Here is a 25,326-nt window from a genome sequence, read left to right as displayed (position 1 = left end):
TTTTTTTTTTTAAGGATTTGCTGGTCTAATCGGACCTCTGACCACTATAGTCTAGGCCTCTTGATATACCTCCGTACAAAAATGGTTGTCTAGAGATTTTAATTTTTGATTTGTGTTTTTGCATCATTAGTGAAGTAATTTAGCTTGGCTAGACATTGCTAATCTGGGCCGAAATTTGTAGACAACATTTTTTAAAACGGCAGATGTGTTGCAGTGATGATGTAATATTTCAGGAACCATGAGATCTATATACCTCATTTTGGTTTCAAAACATAGGTTTTGGGGGTAAAGTGGTCTTATAGAAACAAAAATAACTTCCCCAGAGCAACCCTTCCGCCATTTTCCAAAATGGTGGCTATATAATGATGTGTTTTAGCCATCATATTGGTAATTAATTTTAATATTGGTTTTGTTTCAGGTTTTCCATTGATTCAAATGCGTAAACATGAGCAAAGCAGGTGGTAGCAGAGGATCTTTAACTCTTGACAGTGTTGCTAACTACAAAATCTGATGACTCCCTCAACAAAGAAAACTGTGTCATATGCCAAACTAATCTAAAAAGAAAAGCTATCATCAACTGTGGCAGGACAGAAGAGAGTTCGATATGCTTGAGAAATATGGCAAGACAAAGTTCACAAAAGATTGAAACTGATGGGTGAAGAGAATCAAATATTTTATCAACAAGTGCTATACAATGGACAATGGCCTGGAAAAAATGTGTCAAAAGTAGCAGAAACTTGTGAATCACAACAAGAATCCGAGTCTTCTGAGAAAGTGATGACAATCAAACCCAATGCCCATCTACTTAGAAGATCGATGGCTAACCCTCGTCCACCTCCAACAACTGATCAGAAAGCAGACGATCAGCAATGTGGTATTTGTGGTTTAGCCAGAACAAGGGCCAAAGAGATTGAAGAACAAAGTACAGAGTATGTGAGTCTCAAAGGACAACGTGTTTTTATCTGCAGCTAGTGTTTTCCAAGATGAAGCTTTCCGTCGAGTAGCTGGTCTAAACAGCGAGGTGAATGTATTTGCAGTGGATTTGTGTGCCCGCCTGAACTGCATGCATGCATTCAAAAATATGAATGTACAATGAGCTCCCAGCAACAACGTAATTGCCAGCCTTCAGTTACGTTTGCACTCTTTGAACAAGCAAATTACATTTTAAAGCCTCTCTGGCTACGGGTTTACACTCCGTAAGATCAGAGAAATAATGGTCAACATTGATTAAACTGTACTGATCCATAATAATGAAATTAAGATTTTTCTGATGAGAACGTACAATGACAGAATTCGTTTTTGTCAGTCTAACAAAAAGAATGAGTCACTTATAGTGTTTTATGTTGATTTGCCTCCTGAACTTCTTGCTGCCAAAATAAGATCAGAGGATGCAGTAAAATCAGCATAAATCATTTTAAGAAAGGTCTTGCAAGATTTAGATTTTGGACTTAATGACACATTTTGTGAGGCACTAGAGATCCGCAAATCATGGGAGTCAACAAGAATGCCTAATGTTATCTTTACATTTTTTACATTATTATTTTATATCAGCAATGCAAAACTAACGTTCTTGAGTTCGGAACAGAAGCCGACAACATTGACGATGGCTTTGGAGATATAAGCGAAGAAGTGGAAGACAATCCCATGGACAGGGTTATGCTATGCAAATATACTGTCTTTTCCAAATCATGTTTTATGGATTACATCACAGTAAAAAGAAAACTCTGCTACACATGATGACTGCCCACACAATCAAGTGCAAAAGTAGAGAGCTAATCACTTCAATGAATAGGATTGGAGTATCAACAATTTATATTAACATAGTACATAGCAGGAAGTTATTAGCAGCTCATGCTGTACAATCTTGTGAATCAGACAGCACACTACTTCCATGTCACTTTACCAGGAAAGGAGTTACAATTGCTGCTCTTGATAAGTTTGATTTTGAAGACAGCTTTTCTTTGTCTGGAACATCAGCATTCATGATACTGCCATGGTGCTTTTTCAAGACTGTACCAATGCTATAGCTGCTGGAAAATAAGCTGTAGGCATAAAAAAACAAAGCTGCAAACCCAACCATAACCCAACTGCCTTGACAACATGTGCAAAATTACAAGCCATCAACATGTCCCAGTCTACCAGAAAGTTTTAAAGTGGCTGAGGACATGGATCTACCTGATATTGGGGTCCACAAAGATGATTTAACTGAATTTATCAAATCGCTTATTAGATGAGGACTGTAGAATGAAGAAAAGAGAGTTCCTCCATGGGCTGGAATTCATGCTCAGATCTCCCAGAATACCGTACCACTGAAGAAGGTTGGATTTTTACCAGTTATACTAGCTCCAGTCACAAACTATGCAACAGTATATAAAGCTCTAACAAATTTCCAAAATGTGCGTGCTCATCTTGAAGACCAGCCTTTCCTGCACATTTTCTGCGATGAAGGTGTGTCCCGTATTGTAGCTGACATTTTGTATGAGCAATCAAGTAGAATTTGATGATCTTTATTCAAGATGGGTGTTTTCCAAATGACAAAAGTTTTGTTGTGGTATGCAGGAAGTTAATTCAGTGGATCCAGCATGGATAATGTACTTATTGAGGCTGAAATCCTTGAAAGCAAAACTGTCCAGTCAGTATTGAGTAGAACTCATTATGTTTGTTCATTACACGGTATGCTCATTATATCTGAGGCTACAGAAACATTGCCTTGGAATGCTTTACAAGAATAACAAATTAGGTTTTGTATCTCTTGTCTCAGAAGTGAACAAGGTACAGGGTGCACTTAATTCAAAAGATAATCCAAAGACTGGCAATGTTGAATACACTCAGTTCAAAATAAAAAAAACTGAAAACCAAGGGCCAGATGTAGGTAAATCTCATTTACCGACTCTAAAATACCAAATTCTACCGATTCGGTATTTTAGATTCGGTAAAAGAGATGTAGGTAAAAATTCAGTAAAAAATACCGAATCGGTAGGATTCGGTATTTACTGGTTCGGTAATTACCGAATCGGTATTTGCCATTGATTCCTACGGGCCTTGAGGCCCATAGGAATCTATGGCAAATACTGATTCGGTAATTACCGAATCTGTAAAATTACTGAATTGTCAAGGGGAACAGGGTGTCACTTTGACACCTTGTTGCACCCCTGATTCTGGCTTGTGTGCCATGTGACACACATACATGCCCTTAGGGCATGTCTGTGTGCCACATGGCACAGGTGTACATGCACAGATGTGCATGTACACAGGAATTCGTTATTTACCATGCAATAGTATTACATGGTAAATAACAATTCTTAGGGGCCTGTGGCACTGTTTGCTGTGCCACCTACATATAGATTTACCGATTCGGTAAATTTACCGATTCTGTAAAATTCAGGCCCCCTACATCTCAATCACCAAATACTGGTCGTAACGGCCGAAATCGGCAGTTACCGACCGGTATTTGGTGACCTACATCTGGCCCCAAGTTCGTAGAGTTTGTCAAAGAATGTGAAGAAAAATCAGAACTTTGCAAGTACTGGGGAAATGTTTTAGACATTATAGCTCTTGTTAAAAACCTGGTACTTGCTGATCAGGAAGGTGATTGGGAGCTGCATGTGAAGACTGTGGAGTCACTGATTACAGTATTTCTTGAATTCAATTGCATAAACTACCTGAGATATGGGTCCTGGTATTTGGAAAGACTGAAGAGGCAAGAGGTGATAAAACCATACCTCTACCGAAAATTCACCCAAAGACATTTTGTGGTGAAAGACAGAGAGGAAAGTTTCAATGCTGTGGCTCCAGATATGAAACTGGAACAGACGATCCAGAGATCACAGAAAAGCTCCAAGGGAACTGTTGGTCAGAGACATGTTGCTCAATGGCGGGAAGTTTACCATGAAGTCCTTTCTAGTTGCAATGTTTTCAGTGAGATGACAAATTCTAAATTCATAGACCACTGTGAAACTGTTCCACACCACAAACGTGTGGGAAAGAGAGGGGAGCGTTTTAATAAACATGTCAACAGGCTTTTCATTTCATGTAACAGAAAGGAAACCCCTTTGAAATGACTGAGCCTGTGCGACTACACAACTTTGTGACCAAACAATATGTGGATAACGATATAAAGACACGTCTAACAGATGTCCTGAAACATGGATCAAAACTATACGCAAAACTGAAGCAAGAAAGATTTGTATTGAAAGAGAAAAAGTTGACTGACATAATCACTAAAGCTAAACTTCCACGTTTAATTGCCTTAGTAAGAGTTTCGTCCAACCAGCCACAACAAAACAGGTTACAAACAATCAATAAACAGAGCGATGGATGTAGCAAAAGAAAGGGGTGAATTTATCAAGGACATTCTATTCTATGAACTTCTTCCAACAAATACATTATTTGATGGAGATGCTGCAACAAACCAGTGAAACACAAACTCATACAAGAGGGCGAAACAAAAACTTTCACCTGAAGAATTTCAATTCGAAAAGGTGTCCTCATTGAAAACTGCTGTTGTTGTGGACAATATAACAAGTACACAGACTTGGATGCGGTGTCCACTGTTCACTTCGAACTGAAATTCTATGGCAAGACCGGAGGCTTCGGATTATGCCTTCTTTCTAACGCTTTATTTTCCACAGCAGCAAGAAAAACATAAACAAACTACTTTTCCCATGAACATTTGGGAAAAAAACAAAGTCGAACATGAGTCCTTTCACAGTGTCCATGCACCGGCAGCTCCCATCATGCCCTGCTGCTGCTTCCTCTTCCTCTTTCTTCACTGCTCAGCAGCAAGTTAGGTCGTTTTTTTCTTCTCTCCTGGGTTTGTGGGGTCTGTGGATTGAGCGTTTTGTCCCTAGGTCAGGCGCTTGTTGTGTTTTCCCTGTCACAGATTCCCTTTCGATCGCGGGACGCTTTTGCGCTCCTCACGCGATTCTGGTGCCCAGTAGTGCGCGGTGCGGTTATCTCGCCGCTAGAGGGCAGTGTCTCGGCTGTTGCAGGCGTTGTCAGACGCGCTCTTGAGCGTTTTTTGGCGCATTTTCAACAGCGTGTAGCCTGTACCATGCCACCCGGTTCTGACACCCTCAGAGGTCGCAATTTAGGGTTTCCCTTTGTTTAATTGACGCCCTGTTTGGGTTGTATTGTGAGTTTGGACACCCTGCGGGGTCGTAATTGCGCCGGTGTTCGGCGTGGGGACGCTTCACCGGGTGGCGCCCCTGGATTTTGAGGGCTGCAGCGTTCCCAGGGGCTAGACCCCATAATTGTGTGCCTTTGGCCACCCATATCCCTGGGACCTCCCCAGACCATAGAGTGCCCTTCGGGTCAACTTCATTCCCTGTGCCAGACCTCTCTGCCCTTTGGAGCCTAATTGAACTCACTATGCAGAGGGAGTCAGACCAGTATACAGAGGAGGACCCTCTGAATTACGTCCCTTTGGACGATGACTTTTACCAACCGGTCGACGACTCGATCTACAGGGCGATAGACCAAGCCATGGTACCCCTTGAGCAGCGGCTCTCGGCACAGTTGGATGAGGCGTACGCTAAGCTTGCGGCCCTTATTCCCGCGCCTACCCCGGCCTCTGGCCCGGACACGTCACCGCCTCTCCCTCCCCCTCCCCCTAAGAAACCTTGTATGGAGGGGGTTGACCCTACGGCTTTCGCGAAGGTGAAGAGTGCTTTTCTGGCTATAGAGGGGTCCCACCCCCCTCTGGTCCTTCCCGTGGAGGTTCCGCCATCTACTCCTCGTACTATGTCTCCGGAGCCGCAGCAGGACGATGAATCTCCGGACTCTGAGGAGGAGGCATGTTCCTCTACGTCATGGCTTCCGTCTCAACCGTCCTCTTCCGCGGGTCCTTCAGACATGTTGGACCCGGACGATATCGTCCACCCCAGGTCGTCAGAATGGGTGCCATGCGATAAAGTGTCCCAGTATGTCGCGAATCGCCTCAGGAGGCCGGTGGATAAAGATGCCCATAGTCGCCTTCGGGCGGAGTGCCCTCGGACCTCCTTAGAGGGTAAGGTAGCCATGACTCCGGACATTGATCCTAAGATGGCTACCTTCCTAGCCAAATTCGTCAAGGATCCCCGGAAGGGGATAGACACGTCCTGGCGTACGTGCCAGGACAAGCTACTCGATGCTGTAGGCCCCATGACTAAAATTCTGGACATGGCGGAGGAAGCCAAGGTGTCGGGGGACATGATTTCCCCGGAGGTTCTGTCAAATTGGGCCAAGCGCGCCATCATTTTTCGGGGCAATGCTAACTGTGCCCTCTCTACGGAGCGGAGGAGGTCTCTCTTAATCAAAGTGGACCCCAAGTTAGGTGACCTCGCCTCGTCCGAGGCTGGCGCTGTGGCCCAGGGTGGGTTGTTTGGAGACCCATTTATCAAGGAGCTCGGTAAATTCGTTGCAACTTTTACCTCCTTGGACCGGGCTCAGTCCAACATAAAGAAGGTCTTCGCCCCTCGTGTTTTTGGTAAGGCCGGACGAGGCAGGGGCCGCTCGTTCGGTCGGGGCGCCAGCTCAGACAGAGGACAAGGCTCCGGACACGGGCAGTTTCAAGACAATGCCAGTTTCAACAACTTCTACCCCACCAGAGGGCAGAAGTTCAGAGGACGTGGTGGTCAGAGAGGCCAACAACAGGGTGGTGGACGAGGTGAGTGTGCTACCCTCTGCGAGCTTGCGGGTAGGGGGGCGACTAGCACAGTTCTTCCCAGCGTGGGCTTCCCTTACCAGCGATGCCTGGGTGCTGCAGACGGTGCAGGGCTTCCAGTTGGAGTTCCATGGCCATCCGTGTCAGCTTCAGCGTCCTCGCCCCATTACCTTCTCGCAGCGCGATGCGGCTTTGGTGAGCGAAGAGGTCGCTGCCCCCCCCAGAGACTTCCTTGAAACGGACCCTCCCCGTATGCAACGTAGGTAAACCTTTCATAAGGCTTCGATTGTTAAATCTGCTGTTGCTCTGAATTGTACTGTTCTTCATTTGGATGATGACGTTCTGTTGGAACGATCTAGATCTAACGGTGTGTTATTTTGCAGGGACTGAAGGTTCCAAACAGGATGCGTGATTGGACAGGTATATGGGCTTCGCGCGAAGAAAGAGGAAGAGGAAGCGGCAGCAGGGCATGATGGGAGTTGCCGGTGCATGGACACTGTGAAAGGACTCATGTTCGACTTTGTTTTTTTCCCAAATGTTCATGGGAAAAGTAGTTTGTTTATGTTTTTCTTGCTGCTGTGGAAAATAAAGCGATAGAAAGAAGGCATAATCCTCGCCTCCGAGTCCTTAATAGAATTGGAACTTACCAGCACGAAGGCTAGGCAAATTCTCATTCTTAATCATATTAATCGCAATCTGAACAACAATCTGCTTATTACTGCATTTCTTAAGCATTTATTTATTTGTTCATAATATATTATCAGTCCCTTACATTTGGTACCATACTGATAGTACCATGCTTATTCCTTACAACAAAAAGTTATTTTTAACAAAATTTGTTTTGATACAAAATAGAACATAAACGTGAAAACGTTACATTTTATGCGTAACATGTCCCATGCCCAATGCATTTTGGGACTGTAAGGTCCCTTCCTCAGGGGCATATCTCGGTGTATTCTATGACTATAGGCAGATAAGCTCGGGAAGCGAAGTCATTGTGTATACCGAGTCCATGACTGTGTAAAGGGCAGGTTTACATTCTTGGTGTATACACATATCTTGGAGATTGGTTCTGATTGATTCTCTTTATCATTGATACAGATCTTCCATTTGCATAGAATACAACAAAATGTGCTGGTTGAGGACATGAACGATTCAGAAAAGGGGGTGGTGATGAACAGAGTGTCTGAATTAAGCAGACCACTCTTACCCAGTCCAAAGATCAGGGCTTGATCCATCACCGTTATTTATCTCACTGCACCATCCCAGCTCAGAACCTGGCTATATGCAAATCAGTCTGTCCCTGGCCCAGTGCATCATGGGAACAGGGCAGACTAAATTACCAAGCCAATTCTTCACCAGAAAGGAGACAAGCTACCGGGGACCGGTTTCTGGCATTTCAGCCATCGTCGGCCCGGCTTGCTTGAATCCTGATGGTGCAGTGAGAAAGGGACTCATGTCTGAGTATACCCTGCCACACCTATAGTGGCCAAAAACGATTCAGAAAAGGGGGTGGTGATGAACAGAGTGTCTGAATTAAGCAGACCAATCTTACCCAGTCCAAAGATCAGGGCTTGATCCATCACCGTTATTTATCTCACTGCACCATCCCAGCTCAGAACCTGGCTATATGCAAATCAGTCTGTCCCTGGCCCAGTGCATCATGGGAACAGGGCAGACTAAACTACCAAGCCAATTCTTCACCAGAAAGGAGACAAGCTACCGGGGACCGGTTTCTGGCATTTCAGCCGTCGTCGGCCCGGCTTGCTTGAATCCTGATGGTGCAGTGAGAAAGGGACTCATGTCTGAGTATACCCTGCCACACCTATAGTGGCCACCCCTTGTTGTAAATATTTTTGTCCACCCTAAGCGTGGAAGGGTATTCTCAGATGTGAGACCCTTGCTCATTGCACCATCAGGATTCAAGCAAACCGGGCCGAAGACGGCTGTAATGCCAGAAACCGGTCCCCGGGAGCTTGTTTCCTTCCCAGTGTAAGAATTGGCTTTTGTAGTTTGGTTTGCCCTGTTCCCATCATGCACTGGGACAGGAACAGACTAATTTGCATACAGCCAGGTTCTGAAACTGGGATGGTGCAGTGAGCTAAAAAACGGTGTTGGATCTAGCCCTGATCTCTTGACTGGGTGAGAGCTTTCTGCTTAATTCAGAGACTCTGTCCCTCACCACCCCTTGTTGTAAATATGGTTGAGGACATGAAGACAGTAGGTCTTGAACAAAATAAGTAAGGCAACATATTGAAACCTATTTTTAAAAATATTACGGAAAGTAAGGTGTCCATTTCTTTACCTCTGTTCTGGATTATACAATAACTTTCACTGTTTTCCATACGGCTATTACAACGAAGCAGTGCCTGAAGCACCAGCCACAAACTAGAACATGGGCTGAAATAAAGCATGCAGAGCTTATTGGTCATTAACATGCAACTTCTTTCTCTTTAAGGATATAGAAAGCTCGAAAACTGATTTAAATGTATGGCTGGTTTCAGCCATGGATCAGTCTGTGCCAGTAAAAAAACAAAAATCAAACAACAAGTCACTGCAATGAAGGAGCTATGCCAAAAGCCCCAAGGTACTCAAAAGAACTTGTCACATGGGAGCACAAGTCAATTCTTGCGCACTCTTGGAGACTCAGCTATTCAGCTGCATCTAAAAATAAGTACAAATGCACCATTAAAGTATATCTGCTCAACCAGAGCCAGATACTATGCCCTTAAAATAAAAAGCTGCTAAAAATTATACAAGAGTACTATTCCAGATTCTTCATAGATTCACAGATCCATCAGAATGCAAAAATGTAATCCTGTCCTCTCAACATCAATGGGAAAGCTGGCTGCATGCATCCTCACCTGCTAATAACACCACAAGAAAGTTAATATTATTTCAAAGCTTAGCGTTGATGCTGCAGACCTCTTCAGGGTTTCCACTAGATCTCTGTCGCATCAGTATCTTTTTATTTGCTCAAGACCTGCTAGCTATGTCTCTGATGGAACTGTGCAATCTTCCTATTTTTATCAGGCAATGTATAGATCAGTTGGAAGCATGCTGCGGTCCTTCCTCTACTGAAGAAGCACGTTGCTACACCTTGGGTTTAGGCTAACTACAGACCAATATCATTCCTGCCTTTTATTTATAACCTTTTAGAAGAAACTTGTTAATTTCATGCGAAAAGGTTATCTGGATGCCAACAACTGTCTGGAATGCTCACAATCAGGTTCCAGACCCACTCACTGTACAGAAGTCTGCACAGCATTTTGTAGCGAGGGAATCAGAGGCTCTGTTCCTCCTTGATCCTTTGCTGCTTTTGATACCATACCTCATTCAACCTTACTTCAGCAGCTTAACAACTCTGGCCTATGTAACTCATCATGGTTCAATTATTTTCTAGTCAACAGATCCCAACACAACATTACACTAAATTATTTTTAATCAGCTACATTTCCATCAGTCTGTGGGTTCCCCTCTGAGCCCCACTCTTTGCAATGTTTTTCTTGCTCCTATTCTTAATTTGATTTATTGTTTTGATTTCAGTTTGAGCTCATGTACAGATGATACTCAAATCATTGGCTCTCTATCTGAGAAGAATAGTGTCACAAAGACCCGTTCCAGGATTGCAAGCTTTACTCTAACAAAACAGAGATTTTAATTTTCAAAGTTCATCTCGTCACCTGCATGGTGGCCAGCAGAACTTGGCACTCCACAAACCTCTTGCACTTGCAACTTAGGCATCCTACTTGATGTTAAAATATCTTTTGCACTCCAAATTGCTAAAGTGACTTACTTGTTTTATGATTTAAAAATGCTTCATAAGATACTCACATTTTTCACAATATCATGGTGAAAAAAGATTGTCTAGGCTTTGATTTCTTCTGAATTCAAATAATATCCTCCCTTATAAATAGCACAGATTGAGGACAGAGAGAAATCTATACTTCACCACACTTAGAGGTGGGAAGAGGAAAAAGCCTATTTTTTATGATTCAGATTCAGAATCAGATTAGCTTTATTCGATTTTTATAGTATAAAATCATAAAAGCAACAATACATATATATATACACATCTTAAAATTTCGTTTGATTATAAATAACATTTAGGATAAAAAAAACATTAAATCAGCATGTAATTAGTCAATCATATATCGAAATTAGCTAATCATTAAGTTGCGTTTCCTCAGGACACTTTTTAAAAAGCCCGTCATAACCATGGTAAATGTAACATTTCCTAACTGTTGTAGACTAAGGTACGCAGGCCTGCATTGCCGCCACGCTCCATATATCAAGTATTGCTTGATCCATCTACTACGTTCCTTCTCATACAGTTTGCAGAATAACACCACACGAAAAGTAGATTGCGTTGACATATTATCACATGGACATAAATCTAAGATTCTCGACCAATCGTTTTTAGTTGGAAATGTAACCAGACGGTGAAAAAATCAAACCTAAACCTGGTCAGAATAAAACGGTCAAAGCCCATGGTACAGAGGGTCAGATAAGGTTGTATTGCGTAGCAGGACAATGACAGTTGTTGTTGAGTTACATTTTTCTTTATGAGCTCCGCTCAACATCTTAACAAGACAAAATGATCCATGCATAACCTTTTTAGTACTTTCTTTGGAACTTCACGGATCAGTTTCGGGTTACTCAATAGTTCTGGCCTTTGCAGGTCAGTTAGCGTTTTCCTGACATACTCAAGCCAACGAATGCGCTTGGCATTGTCCAAGCCCATGACATCCCTAATAATATCCTGGTTTAGGCCAAGGGCTTTTGATACCCATACTCTCCGCCAGAGCAAGATAGGTTGTAGTTTGATCAAATCTGAAATATAGTCCATGCCTAGTTCTGCGTGACAATTAAAAACAGACGTGCCCTAAGGATGATCTAGCAGGTATCTAAAAAATGTGTTTTCTGCTATTTGCAGAGAAGATGTATCCTGATACCATCAGATTCCTGCCCCGTATAAAGCGATGCTTCTACATTTGGCCACGTAGATATTTAACATGATTTCAAGGGGTCTTTTGCCTAGTTTGGTCGCAAAGTACATCAGTGCCGCAATAGATCGTTTGAAGGATAGAGTCCTGTTTGTGACCTCAGGGCCCCATGAGCCCGAGCTATCGACTGTTACCCCCAATTAGGGAAAGGTTTTAGTATGTTCAATTTTAAGTCCTGTTACTTTGAGGTGCTTACAAGAGGCGCGACCTTTACCACAGAGCATCACAAACGACTTTTTAGCGTTAATTCTAAGGCCCCTATCTTCCATAAATTCTACATACTTTAACCCCTTCGCTGCTCATGACGATCTCAGCTCGTCATGAGGCACGGTTGAGCTGTGCTTATGACGAGCTGAGCTCGTCATGAATAAAGGTAACTCTGTGAGTAAAGCACCGGGGGGGAAAACCGCTAGCAGCCAAGGTGTTAATAGAGCCTTCTGAGCACCAACCTTGGTTCTGGCCATCAATACCGCGTCATCTGCATAGAGAAGGAGACAATCTGTTTTTTGCCATATCTCGGTGAATCAATTTTACTGGTCTCCAGTACCTCCTCCAAGTTGTTCGTATATAGGGAGAAAAGAAAGGGGGCCAGCACGCAGCCTTGTCTCACGCCCTTCTCTATGCGGAAAGACCCCATACACTCCCCCCTCATCCCGTGCCTCACTTTAGCTGTTGCCCCTGAATAGAGCTGCCAGAGGAAAAGCACACTGGCAGGCTCTACATTCATTTTCTCTAGTATTTGCCACAGCTTGACATGCTCCACGCAATCAAAAGCGGCTGAAAGGTCGACGAAAATAGCGTACAGTTGGCCTTCCTTGGCCAAGGTATATTTCTCCTGCAACATTACAAAGTTTAGGACCTGCTCCACGGTACCCATACCCTCACGAAAACCATACTGAACGGGGCTTAATACGCCATGCTCCTCAGCCCACGTTTGCATTTTGTTTAATACCACTCTACCTGCAATTTTCATGAGGGAGTCTAATAGGGATATAGGTCTATAATTAGCTGGACTCTCCCTATCCCACTTTTTATATATCGGTATTATAACCGATTCGGACCATGTTTTAACACCTTGGCTGCTAGGGAGATTATCCTGCCGTGCTGGGCCCCTATGTTAATGGGTGTGGTCGTGACGGAACCATTCCGTCATCAGCACAGCCCAACCGTGACTGATGACGGAATGGTTCCGTCACAAGCATCAAAGGGGTTAATGAAACCTTTAGCACAACAGGCTTCAAGAACCTGTGTGCAAAGTGGGGCCCATAATTCAACATTTGTTTTATATATATCATTAGGGATCCCGTCATGACCCGGGGCTTTGTTGTTTCTACTGGCATATATTGCTAGGTGTACTTCCTCGAGAGAGATCTCCATGGCTATCGGGCAATGACGGTCTACTAAAGGATACCGATTTACCACAACCTCATTTGATATAGTCCCTCCTGTATTCTTATAGACATTAGAGAAGAAATCTATCCATGGTTTCTCATCTATTGCAATTTCAATTCTCGCTATATCTTTTTTAGTAAAGAAGGGGGCATTTACTGCCTGCCAAAATGATTTGGAATCTCTGGCCTGTGAGGCCCTCAACAAGTTCTGCCAAGCTTGCTCTTTAATTTCCTTTTTCCGTTGGCATCTTGCAGAGTTATATCCCTTTCTGCATGTTCTAATTGCGTCCAGGTCCCTTGGGTTGTTACTTAGAACGACCTTGAGGGCAGAATATGCCTTAGTGCATTTGGAATCAAACCAGCCATTACTTTTATTAGTCTTACTGGTATGAGCCCTAGTTAATGTTTCCTGAATGACAGTTGTAATATGGGAGAAAGCCTCCAGAGTTTCATCCTTAGTGGAGTTGTCATCAAGACAAACCATAATATGGGGTAGAGCCTTTGCCACAATATCAGTTGATTTTTTCTCGGGGTCTACGATGCTCCATTTTAGAGCCAACCCATTTTGGCGTGCCACTGCAATAAATATCTTGAGTCCATACCAAAGACTCAATTGTGGAGGCATTATTACTCTCAGGAATGGTTATAGTCACGCTAAGGGGGAGGTGATCACTCAGGCCAATTATATGGGTCTCAAATTTTTCCACCCAATTGGAAAACCTGTTTGGTACGATGATAAAATCAATAACAGATTGAAACCCCCTAGCTAAGAAGGTAGAGCTAAAATCAACCTTGGGGAAACACATCATGTTAGCAAAGCCGAGATCCAGATTGGCCATAATACTATTAATTTTCTCGCCTCTATCAGTGTGCGTAAAGTGACTACTGCACACCCCTACTTTCCGACCGTATTCCTGAAATCCACAAGTATCAAGATCACATATGTTAATATTAAAGTCGCCCACCCAAATCAATATAGCGTCTTTTCCTTTCAGTAAGTTTAGGCGATTTAATTCCACTTGTAAGTTAAGTACTTCTACATAATCTACGTTTTTAATGTTGTTGTAGAAGTTTACCATAACTAGCTCTACATTGGGATTTAAAGTAACACAAACCAATTGGTAATAGTGAGAGCAATTTCTACTGGCAATCTTCGTTACCTTCAGCAAGTTGGAAATGTAAATACAAATGCCTCCCTTGTGCCTACCATGCAAAGAGCGTACTGCCGGAATGTGAAAGGTCTTAAAACCATCTAGGTGTTCTTCATTTAGGAGCCAGGTTTCCTGTATACATAGAATATCAATATTCTGCAAAAACTCCCCCCAGATGGTGTTAGATATTTTACTCTCTAACCCACAACCATTCCTGGACGCAACCCTCACTTGGCCGCCCTGCTGTATAGGGGATTTTTGGTTTGGACATATTTTACTACACCTCTGCCCCTCTACCATCAAGCCCCCCCATTCAGCATCGTTCTTAGCCTTGCCATCGTTAATTTCAATGCTCACCAATACGGTACCCCTTTCATTCCCTGGTGTTGCCCTGGTTCTATGTTTATCATTATTTGCTATATTGTGTTTGGGCGTATGAGATATCATACGGGCCAGTTGGCACTCTATTGGTGGTTCCCATGCAGCATTTTTCGCCCGGTCAGCCTGGTCTTTGAGTACAATCTGAGTGGGCAACCTCCAGACCGGGGGGGCGTAGCTGAATTTATAGTTAGCAGTTGCTTTGGTTTTACAACCACCCAGTCAGTCGCAGTCGATCAGACCAGAGAGTACTGCAAACCTATTTAATCCTTCTAACTCTGGGGTAGGGCCCTCACCCCCCTGGTTAATTTGATACGGGTGCCTCGTTCTGTGATATACCTAGCCCTGCCGTGCTTGTTGATATGGTATCCTATTTTGTATCCACATATTCCATCCATTGGGTCTTGGTCTATTCAAGTACCTATAAAAGTACTCTAATGGTAGAATCTCAATTCCTTGGCTCCGTGTCCCTGCATTAAACATAACCTCACTTAATATCCTCCCTACTGGTTCTGGGTTATCGAAGTTAATTACTACACAATCCCCAGTATTACTTTTCCGTGTCCTGCCCAACCAGGCCACCCTTCGGGCCATTATGACGTTTTGCCCTATCCTGCTATCCACTGTCGTGTTTTTTGCTAGCCAATGAACCACCTTGTTTTTTAGTTGGCCATAAGTCTCCCTTATTTCCTTATTTAAAGGTGGGACAATACCCAGCACCAATACCAGTGGTGAGCTTTCAGGGGGTAAATTAATAACAGGTAAGGGAGCCCGATTCTCCATACGTTCTGAGCTATCGCCACCCCCCTCGCCCTTGCTTTCTCTTAGTGTCGGTTGTGGGGTATACTCTGTGTTCAGGGTGTTTGTAATGATTTGTTTCCCTACTGGAGGTTTGTGTACTAGACCACTGGTCAGTAACCTCTTGCTATTATCATGTGGCCTCAGATCATCAGGTACAGCCTTGGGCGCTGGGCAAGTGGTGACCGGTGCTTTAGGTCCTGTGAGTTTGCCACACTCCAGCTCCGTACCCCTATTTTGCACCAATGGTGCTAGATTGGCCAGCTTGCGTGTGTTCTCTAGGGTAACTTCACTCATGACATCCAGTTTTTCGTTAATTTCCTTCAATCTTTCAATCAGGGGAAGCGTAAATGATCTAAGTAAGTATCATATTGCTAGCAGTCAGTTCTACATCATTTGATATTGGTTGGGCATTAATTTGGGGCGGGTATCCCGGAGTGTCGGGTACTAAGGAGCCCATTTCTGTAGTAATAGGCATGGTGGTGGCCTTTCTAGGGGCAGGTATACCCAAATTTCGTGATAGATTAGAAACTTTTAGTTTCCTACCCAATTGGCGGCCCCCTCCCCTCTTTCTTTTACCCAACTGTTTGGGACATGTGGCTGTTTTTGTTTGTAGATCAGCGGCCTGTATACTTTTCCTGGCTACAATGGGATGGAAGCCCTCCGAGGACATACTAGTACAGGAAGAAATGTTCAGAGACATTGTATCAGCTCCCCATATTAATGAATTTTCTTTATCAGGTGTTCGATTCTGTGGGCTAGAGCTAATCGTAATTAGTCTTTGGGGTTCAGCGTGATCCGGAGTAACAGCATTTTTCAGGTTGCCCAGCGAGGATCGCTTCGCACTTATGAGTTCGAGGGATAGTCTTTTTTCCGTAAGGGCAATTTCCCTCTCGAGGACCCAGTCAGCTCTCGTAAAGAAATTGTCCAATGTCCCAGTTAAGCTTCACCCTGGTTCGCGCGTCACACAATTACTCCCCTTTCCAGTATTGCGAGCCATAATCCGTAGAATGTAAATATTTCGGGTACAATACTAATATCTTGAGGAGCTCCACTCCCAAGCCACATAAACAGTCTTACCAGTCTTATGGCGGATTTTAGAGGGGTGACCCAGTCCAGTCTTATACAGCATTTGATGGCCGTAGACGGCCCTGCCCTTTGCCCGGGCTTCACCCGGCGCACTCCCGCGCGCTCCCGCGACGCGGGGGTGATGACGTGCTAAGTAAGCGCGAAGATCAGGTAATGCGGGCCAGGTGTGGGCTCAGCAGCGTGTCCCCCTGGGAGTTGTAGTCTCCATTCCTTTGTTCCTCTGATGGCAGCAGCAGTGCCCCGAACGGCGATGCAGGTATTTTTTATGTATAACCCTCACCCACTCTAGTAGTGGCATGCTTCATAATCAGGTACACCCTGACTCCTGCAGGTCAGGGTGGGTTCAACCGTGTTCCAGGGAGCTCTTATAGAAGTCTTGATTTTTTAGGGGGGTGTTTACATATAATAAAAATCCTTTCTTCACCCCAAGGTATCCCGTTATTGGTGGAGTGAGTGGGAATAATTTAAAACTATGGGAAGGGGCATAAAGAATGTTGTGGTCCTATGACCCTAACTTAAAAGCGCCAACATGCGTCTGCCCTACTCTATTGGCCCATATAGGTCCTAGGCATTCTTCAGGGCGATACTAGAGAAAAAAAAACCCCAGTGACGCAATCCTGAAAATTATACAGGTGAATGCGTAATGTGCTGAAGGTCAGCTTCAGCACGCAAACACAAGAAATGTGCTTGCTGTGTAAAGGAATTACCGGTGGACGAAAAGCGCAAAATGAAATTGTAGTGTAATTACGTTTATAGGTTGCTCATAACTACTTAAGCATGAAAAAACGTCTATATTTTGTCATATGTTGAGCCCTGTTGGACATATTCTCTACAGGCTAACAATTTCAAATTTCGCACTATACTTTGTTTGTGTGAGTGAGTCGGAATTTCAGACTATTCTCATACGTAGGCACCAGAGGATGCCATAAAAGAAAGCGAGTTTTAATCGTAATGGTGTTCAATGTTACTGCTAAACAAAGACATAGAGAGATCACAATTGTTGGAGGCAGTATGGCCGTTGACATGCACTATTACCACAAGACACACGTGAGGACATTGACACAAACATTTACTTGCATTCCATTGTTGGCTCACCCCAGCTGTAAATAAATTATACTTTCAGGGGTCGGAAGGGGCGGGCTCTGTAGTCAAACTAAGGAATACAGGTGTTAAGCAAAGAGATTTCTTCTTGTCTGGACTATTGGGAATTCTACTGGGGCTTACCCAAAATGTTAACAAATCCTACAAAATGTGGCAGCTACGTTAATTCTATGAATATATAAGTCTACACAATCATAAAAGCTTCAATGGCTCCCAATTAAGAAAATGTGCCGTTTTAAAAGCACTGTGCCTGTCCCATAAGGTATTCTGTAGCTCAAGACAAAGTTATCTCCAACACAAATTAATTACTTACATACCACCGAAACACCAGAGGTCCAGCTAGGCCAACCATCTTGTGGTACCTTGCATTAGGCGAGCTCGACTAGGTGGCAGATTTTTTATTTTTCCGACAGCTAGGTCCTCAAACACTTTGTCTTTTTCACTGAGAGATACAAATTTGTTGATTTATTTCAGAAAATAACTGAAAACCTGGTTGTTTAATTCTGTGTAATTGAGCCATCAATGTTCTGCAGATCCATTTTTAGCACAAGGACACCCTCATGGGTAACAGTGCTCCTTATAAATAATTTTACTTCCTCACAACTATGTAGTTTGCCTAGTCCCAAACTGAACATCCTAATGGGCAATGTAGGGCACCTTTTGCATTCAAAACATGTTTTGTTTGATGTATAGTCATCAAAACAAATACACAAAGAATAGAATTATATCATATCAATTGGTCTTTGAATAGTTAGTAATCAATTGGTCTTTGATTATTAGCATTGTACAGCTCAGTTCACACAGGTTAAAAATGCAATGTGAAAACTATAATTTTGTTTTAAGGTGAAACATGAGGACAGAAAGTAAAGGGAAAGAAAGTTAAAAAGAAATAAGGTAGTTCAGTATTCTAAAATAAAATCTGAAAGACAATAACATATACATTTCACTGAGCTGTAGAAAGATAAAAGCACATCTTTCGACATGCATAGTACCGAAGATAAATGTGTTATGCGCCCGGATACCTTCATATATAAGGTACTTTATAAACTAACTTTTTTAGTTTCTCACTTGCTGGGATTGTAATTAGTCTTTGGATCCAATGCTCACACAAATTATTTGACTTCCATAAAAACAATATCCTTGTCTCTTATCTAGCACCAGACAATACCAATCTTAACCCCACCCAGGACCCAAATTCAACACCATTAAGACAGTATATGCTCTTAGCATACACATAAATTATTTTTCCTGTGTAGTGAATATAGGCAGCATAAAAACAACCTTCACTAACCCAGATTCAAATACAATATAATTACATTTCTCAAAAGTATCAGAGTTAGGACTTATTTCTTCGTATATTGGAGGCTAAATTTTGAAACATTAATGCAGAATGTCTTTTTTCAACAGGTTTCATACAGAGGGATAAAAGGTACTTCCACTTACCAAAAGCAATATTAGCGCCACCAAACACCAGTTTATAAAGCTCTTCCATTTCCTTTTCATTACTAGTAAATCAAAAGCGATGGGTAACCTAGAAAACACGAAACGTTACAATGCATGTTAATAATAAAAGGTACATCAAAAGGAGAATTAACATTGTTGAAGCCACAGAAGGGAATTGATCATAAATGAAGCTATTCTAGTTAGTGAGAGATTTCACACATATCATTATTATAGCAATTCTAAAATAATTCAACTGTAAGAAGCATTGTATTTCCATTTTGCCATTAAACGTGACTTTTAATTGAATTTATCTACAGCAGCATGTATCTATTACCATGCATACATCTCATCTACTCCATACAGAAAACTAAACTGCAAATGACAAAGAAATACTATTTCTCAGGAAGTTAACCAGAAAATATTACATGTGTTTGGGTGGGAGTAATTTTCGCTTCCACTTGTGCAATCATGTTCACGAACCAGCATGTTTTGCAACTTGACCTATCTTCTAGGTAAGAACTTCTCTCTATCATTCCCCATCTCATTGATTGCTATTTCTAACAATACCGTTCTATTGCAAACTTGTGCAAATCTAATTTTCTTTCATAAAATGGGCATTCTGTAAAAAAAAGTCTACCATTATTTACACACAAGCTTGGAGATTTGCTTACACTAGTGTGAAATAAGAAGGTAGAGGTACTCCTCTTCTTTTTTCTGAATCATTTTTTCAGTGTCATACTTAAAAGTAGTAGTCACCTTAAAAATTAAAATTTTCATGCACTCTATAAATAAGGGAACGTTTTTTCATTCAATGCAGGTCAGGTAATTGTTTATTGTTACAATGTTAAAGTGCTGATGTAAAGAAAAGAAAAAAGTATGGTGTTATATGAAACAGTTACTGTCTCATGCTATGGATTAAGCAGAAACATTTGGGGGCTCACCCTGCTTAACTAAGGTTTCTACATTGGGGTAAAACTGTGCCACAGTAAAATCAATAGAAAAAACTCCATATCAGAAGAGGTTCACGCCTGCACATCACCCAAACAAGGGTGTGAGCTTCGCAGAAATACTCAACCTATAAATCCCCTTTCTATACAGGGTGCTTAATATTTCCAATAATCAAGCGACCAAACGTTGGTAGTCTAAAATATAGAAGATATCATATGCAGATAGCACAGCAATTTTAGTCGTGACCATACATCACAGGGAATACAAATGATGAGGCTAAAAGAGCACAACAGAAAGTACACCGAGTGTCACCCATAATGAAGTCCATGCTGTTCCCTTTGACAAGAAAAGGAAATAGGCTGTTCCAATAAATAGGCAGGCATAATTAGCAAGAGGTCAAATAGTGGAGTACCTGGAGGAACTAGTATTCCAATATCCACTTTTACTGTTAATCTGGCAGGAGCGTACAGCCATATCATTTGCCCAACTACCAAAGCACTCAAATAGATACACCAAGGTAGCTGGATTTGAAAGTTTTACCAGACATTCCTGCAGTGTAGTGAACTACAGGAATATTGCAAAGATCCCAGGCTGCACTCTTTGGAAGCAGTGTTCCTCTTCAGGGTAGTTAATAAAAAAAAGACAATTGCCAGGAAGAAATAGTAGAAAAAGCAAACAAATACTCTTTGCAACCGAACAGAATCGTCAAACAGATGAAAGGAACCTGGGTGGTTGAAGATGGAAAGGAAGACAGAGCAAGAAGTGCTCAGCGATGAAGCAAAAAACCTGCAGGTACCACAGGAAACCTGCTACCCAAAGTAACAGTTTGCAGCCCCCAGCACTTGATGTTTCTAGATACGCATGGGAAAAGGGCAAAAAAGGACATTCAGTCAAAATTGTTAAACGGATTGGAAAGCATTCACACACTGCAGAATCTGGAAAACAGTGAACTATATAGAAGATCCATATCACTGAATCAAACAAATCCCCAAAAACGTAAAGCCTCCATTAAGTGAGTTATCGATTGTTAGATTTATCACACAATCAAACTGGAAAGAGATCAAACAGAAAAAAGTCTGTTTTTCTTCCTTTCTCCAGACCCCCGAAAACTCAGAATATTAATTACTTTAAAAATGTATTGATTAATTCATCCAGACCTCAGTAAAGGTCTTCTAAAACTCTTCTGAAATCCTGTATCAATGCAAATTCTGCACTTGATGTCCCTATCCAAACTGCAGAGGGAAGGAACATCTAATTCCATAAAGGTCAATGCCAAGCAAACCCTTAATTTCAGGGCAAAGATCGTTGAATGCTTGCAGAATTAGGTATGAATGGAAAAACTGTACCCTAGGGAAGAGGTATGGGAAGGTTCCCTTTATTTGTACCCTTCGGTTTATGAGAAGGTTATCCCTATTCTACTTCTCAGAGAAATACCCTAAGACCGTCCAAAATATTTAACACAATCAATCACTTTGGAGTTATTTCACCCAAGGGCATGCTTTCTCTTAAAAAATAAAATGAATGTGAGTTGATGAACAATGAAAAATCAACTAATTTAATGTAAAACTATTCATTGTTTAGAGTCACTGGGATATGCACTCATGACTGAGACATAGGTTTAAAACCCAATAAATATTTGGCAGATCTGCAAGAACAGATTCTGTAAATTCAAGGATATTCTCGAAATTGATTTACGTTAGTACGGGTGAATCTGTCAGTAATGGAGGTCAAACACAGAAGATATTTAAGAGTTCTGGAGATTGGCTAACTTTTGTGGATTCTGTTGAAAACTTCTGGGGGAAATTGTGCGGAGACATTGGATGGTGGAGACAAAAACCTAACTATTAGATGTGGGGGTGGAAGTGCAACACTATTAATGGCAGCAGAATGGTGTTAATGCACTCATAGAGATGCTTTTAGCCTATATGTCAAATTTTTGTATGGAATAAACTGAGGAAATTTTGTTTAAATACATCAATTTGTGGAGTAATGGTCTTTAAGCAACTCAAGAAACAAAATGCTGCCTTTGGTGCACAATGCAAGAAAGGGCAAAACTGCTAATGACTGCTGAACTCTGAATCTTAGTTATTGGGTGGCAGCCTAATAAACGTTGTAATGGCCTGATCTGTATTTGGGTTATAAAAAAATTTCAAAGCCTGCTTAACCAATACAGGAAAGTGCTATGACTGAAAGTGTTATACGCAAGAAATAAATCTAAAACACTAAGGCCCCCATTAGGATTGCGGGTGGACTTTGCCCGCCCGCCATCCGCGCGGAAAACGGGACCGCCCGCGAGCTGAGCGGCTGTCCCGCCTTGCATATTATGATGCGCCCGCCACAGTGGCGGGTGCATCATGCATTTATAACATTGCGGAAGGCGGTGTTTACACCAGCACCCGCCACAAAGCTATAAATGCATGGCATGCATTTGCATACACAAAGCGACAGGCACCGCGCGTGCCTGCCGCATTGTGTATGCAAATGCAGAGGGGTACCACAGGTACCCCCCATGTGCACCCCCCACCTCGCCTTCACCATGGGGGCCCACAGGGGGCCCCAAAAGTAAAGACCGCCTGCCTTTTCGTGGCGGCAATGCCGCCACGGAAAGGCATCTCCCAAAGCCCAGGCTAATATGGCTGCCACCATATACACCCTTTTCCGCCCCGGCCGCAAGGCGACCGGGGCGGAAAAGCGTTGGACGGTGTTACCGTCCGCCGCGGTCCCCCCCCCCCGCCATAGTAATATGGCGGGGGGGAAATGGGAAACAAAGGATATCGGGCAGATCGCCACCGCCCGCATGGCAGTGGCGATCCGCCCGACATCCTAATGGGCCCCTAAGAGTCCACACATCGAGGTCATTAACAAGTATTCTCAGATTACTGGGGGAGGTATGGTGGCCCTCCATTATTGGTGGACTTACGCAAATGGATACACAACCCCCACACGATGCACGAAAGGGAGCTCAGGACCCTATGGACTGAAATGTACTCGACTCTCTTCTTCTGATACGGAGTGCCCCAAAGGTGTAATAGATGTATTTCTGTTACTTGTACACAAAAAAAAAAAAAAAAAAAAAAAAAAAAAAATCGTCCACACTTTGAGGCCATGAACATTTATTTCTCAAGGTAGCCGAGAATCGGTTAACACCATCTTGAGTCTAAATGTCCTCCTATACATGCATGCCAGCTTGTGTTTGATCCAAAAGATGCCTCAATAAATGTCTCTGGAGCAGCATCATAATCAGTCTGACTCAAGGGTTCTATGTTAGTCAATAGTTTGGTCCATGGAATCCCAAAAGGTTTTTTAATGTGCGGAAACAATAACACGCTTAAAAAGGGCAGGTTTTGTGTATGCACGTCAGGTATTACAAAGGCTTGCTTGTTGGCGGTGATCTGGTCATATAGGCTGTCAATGGAGACATGCGCTCATTAATAAGGTTACATGCTTTAAGAAAATGTTTGCATGGTGCCTTGTTCACCATGCTCAAAGGCAAAATTATCTGTTCACACCGTACCTGAGCGTATGTTATTTACGATGTTAATGACAGGCGTGCGTAAAAGTGTCCTCCTTGAAAATGTAGATTACATAAATAACGACAGAGAATAGTCAAATAAAAAAATGCAGAATTTTAGAAGGGTCTCTATCCTTTTGACAACAAAATATCTCCCATACAAAAAGAAAAAATTGTCCATTATGTTAGTTTCTTTATCTTTTTAGTATTTCATTACGGCCCAGGATCTCTCCCTTTAGTCTCATCTCTTATCGGTCTTCTGCTGTTCCATCCCACTCACCATTATGTGCCCTTGTTCGATGCTCAGACAGTTTGTCTCAGTCAATATCTTACACACACTCCGCCACCCCCAGTGGACTCTTGATTGTCTGCTGTAGTTCCAGTTTTCAGGCATGAAACCAAAGTCTTTAGCTTCTTTCTTGGTCACATAAAAAAGGTACATTTATATAGAAACAAACTGCAAGAGTAGCTGGTCCTGCATCTCAAAGTTATCTTTCCGTTTGTTTGGTAGCTTGTTGCCCCTTGTTTTGCTTGACCAGAGTATCCTTATCTGAGAACTCTATATTGCTGGTCTTGCACTAACTTGTTGAAGTACGACAACTGATTTGAATGTCTCATTTTAGAGCAGTACAACTTTTCTACTGCAAACCGTTCCCGTCTGAGGTTTTATAGTTGAGATCTCAGCATTTAGAACAGGGCTTCAGCTCATTCAAGTTGATGCAATATTAATATCGCTCAAACATACTCTAGACTGAAGTGGAAGAAAACAGCTGTACTAAATTGAAAGAAATTACAAACCGACTACTTGTAAAGCCTAAGTATCTCATACAAATTACAAGGCAGCTAAAATATACAGATTATGTTGCATTTTTTAATGTGAAAGGCATTGAACATTAGTATTGCTTGGTTGCAGACCCCGCAAAAATAATAAAAGACCCAACAACATGCCTATTAAAATCCATGTCAGATTTCCAAATAACAAGAAGCAGGTATACCTCTAGTCAGATTTGCACCAATAACAGAGAACCCTGGCACTGGTCAGGCCAATCAGATTTAAGATGAAACAAATTCAACACAGCGTCAAACATGTCTTGGCGATGGCTTATTGGCCTTACCCTAAAGCTCCACTGAAAGGATTAGAGGACCCAGGATTGTGCTTTTACACAGCAACATTTCTCTTGAAAGTGATTCATATTAGGAAATCAATGATCTTTGACTTTTGATTGTATGATCCATAGGGCTTTTACGTAATTTCTCCACTTGCACTTTCTGGATATGGAGTATTTAAGTCCATACTGATTCAGGGGGAGCACATGAGTCATGTACCCAGGCTGTATTATTCCTCTTGAAATAGATTCATATTAGGATATTAATGCTCCTTTGATATTTGATTGTATGATCAATAGGGTCTTTTAAGTAATTCTTGCATTTGCACTTTATGGATATGGTCTACTCATGTTTGTACCAATCTAGGGGAGCATAGGAACTATGTATCGGGGTCTATTGCATTGTTCCCGTCATGTTTAAGATTTTACTTGATCAATATTTTAGCATTCTATGTATGGGTAATTCCTTTACCATTATTGCGTATTGTTGGGACTTATGATGTATGCTGTTTTTGCTTATATGGTTGATTCATTTAACCGAATAAAAGCTTTAAATCGAATCGAAGATGAAACAAATTCAACACAGCGTCAAACATGTCTTGGCCATGGCTTATTGGCCTTACCCCAAAGCTCCACTGAAGGGCCAGCCCCAAATGGCTCCTGCGGCGATCCCCAAGACTGCTACGGACGTTTCCTCCATAAACCAGCCGGTCATTGCAATCATTGTGGTGTACATGCAGAAAGTGCTGGGGAGGTATGCT

General features: G+C 42.4%; 1 protein-coding gene across 2 annotated transcripts in view; it reads right to left on the bottom strand.

Moving 5' to 3' along the window:
- ALG9 (ALG9 alpha-1,2-mannosyltransferase) overlaps positions 1-25,326 on the bottom strand; it is an 810,763-nt gene that overhangs the window by 736,289 nt on the left and 49,148 nt on the right. For both annotated transcript variants that reach the window (XM_086957174.1, XM_086957175.1), the window contains 2 exons: positions 25,189-25,324; positions 19,001-19,088 (listed from right to left, as the gene is read on the bottom strand). In XM_086957174.1, coding sequence (XP_086813300.1) covers positions 19,001-19,088; positions 25,189-25,324 — 224 coding nt within the window. The remainder of the gene's footprint in view (positions 1-19,000; positions 19,089-25,188; positions 25,325-25,326) is intronic.

Source organism: Lissotriton vulgaris, chromosome 2_1 (genome assembly GCF_964263255.1).
Source record: "Lissotriton vulgaris chromosome 2_1, aLisVul1.2, whole genome shotgun sequence".
Lineage (NCBI taxonomy): Eukaryota > Metazoa > Chordata > Amphibia > Caudata > Salamandridae > Lissotriton > Lissotriton vulgaris.
This window is presented reverse-complemented; position numbering and strand designations above follow the sequence as displayed.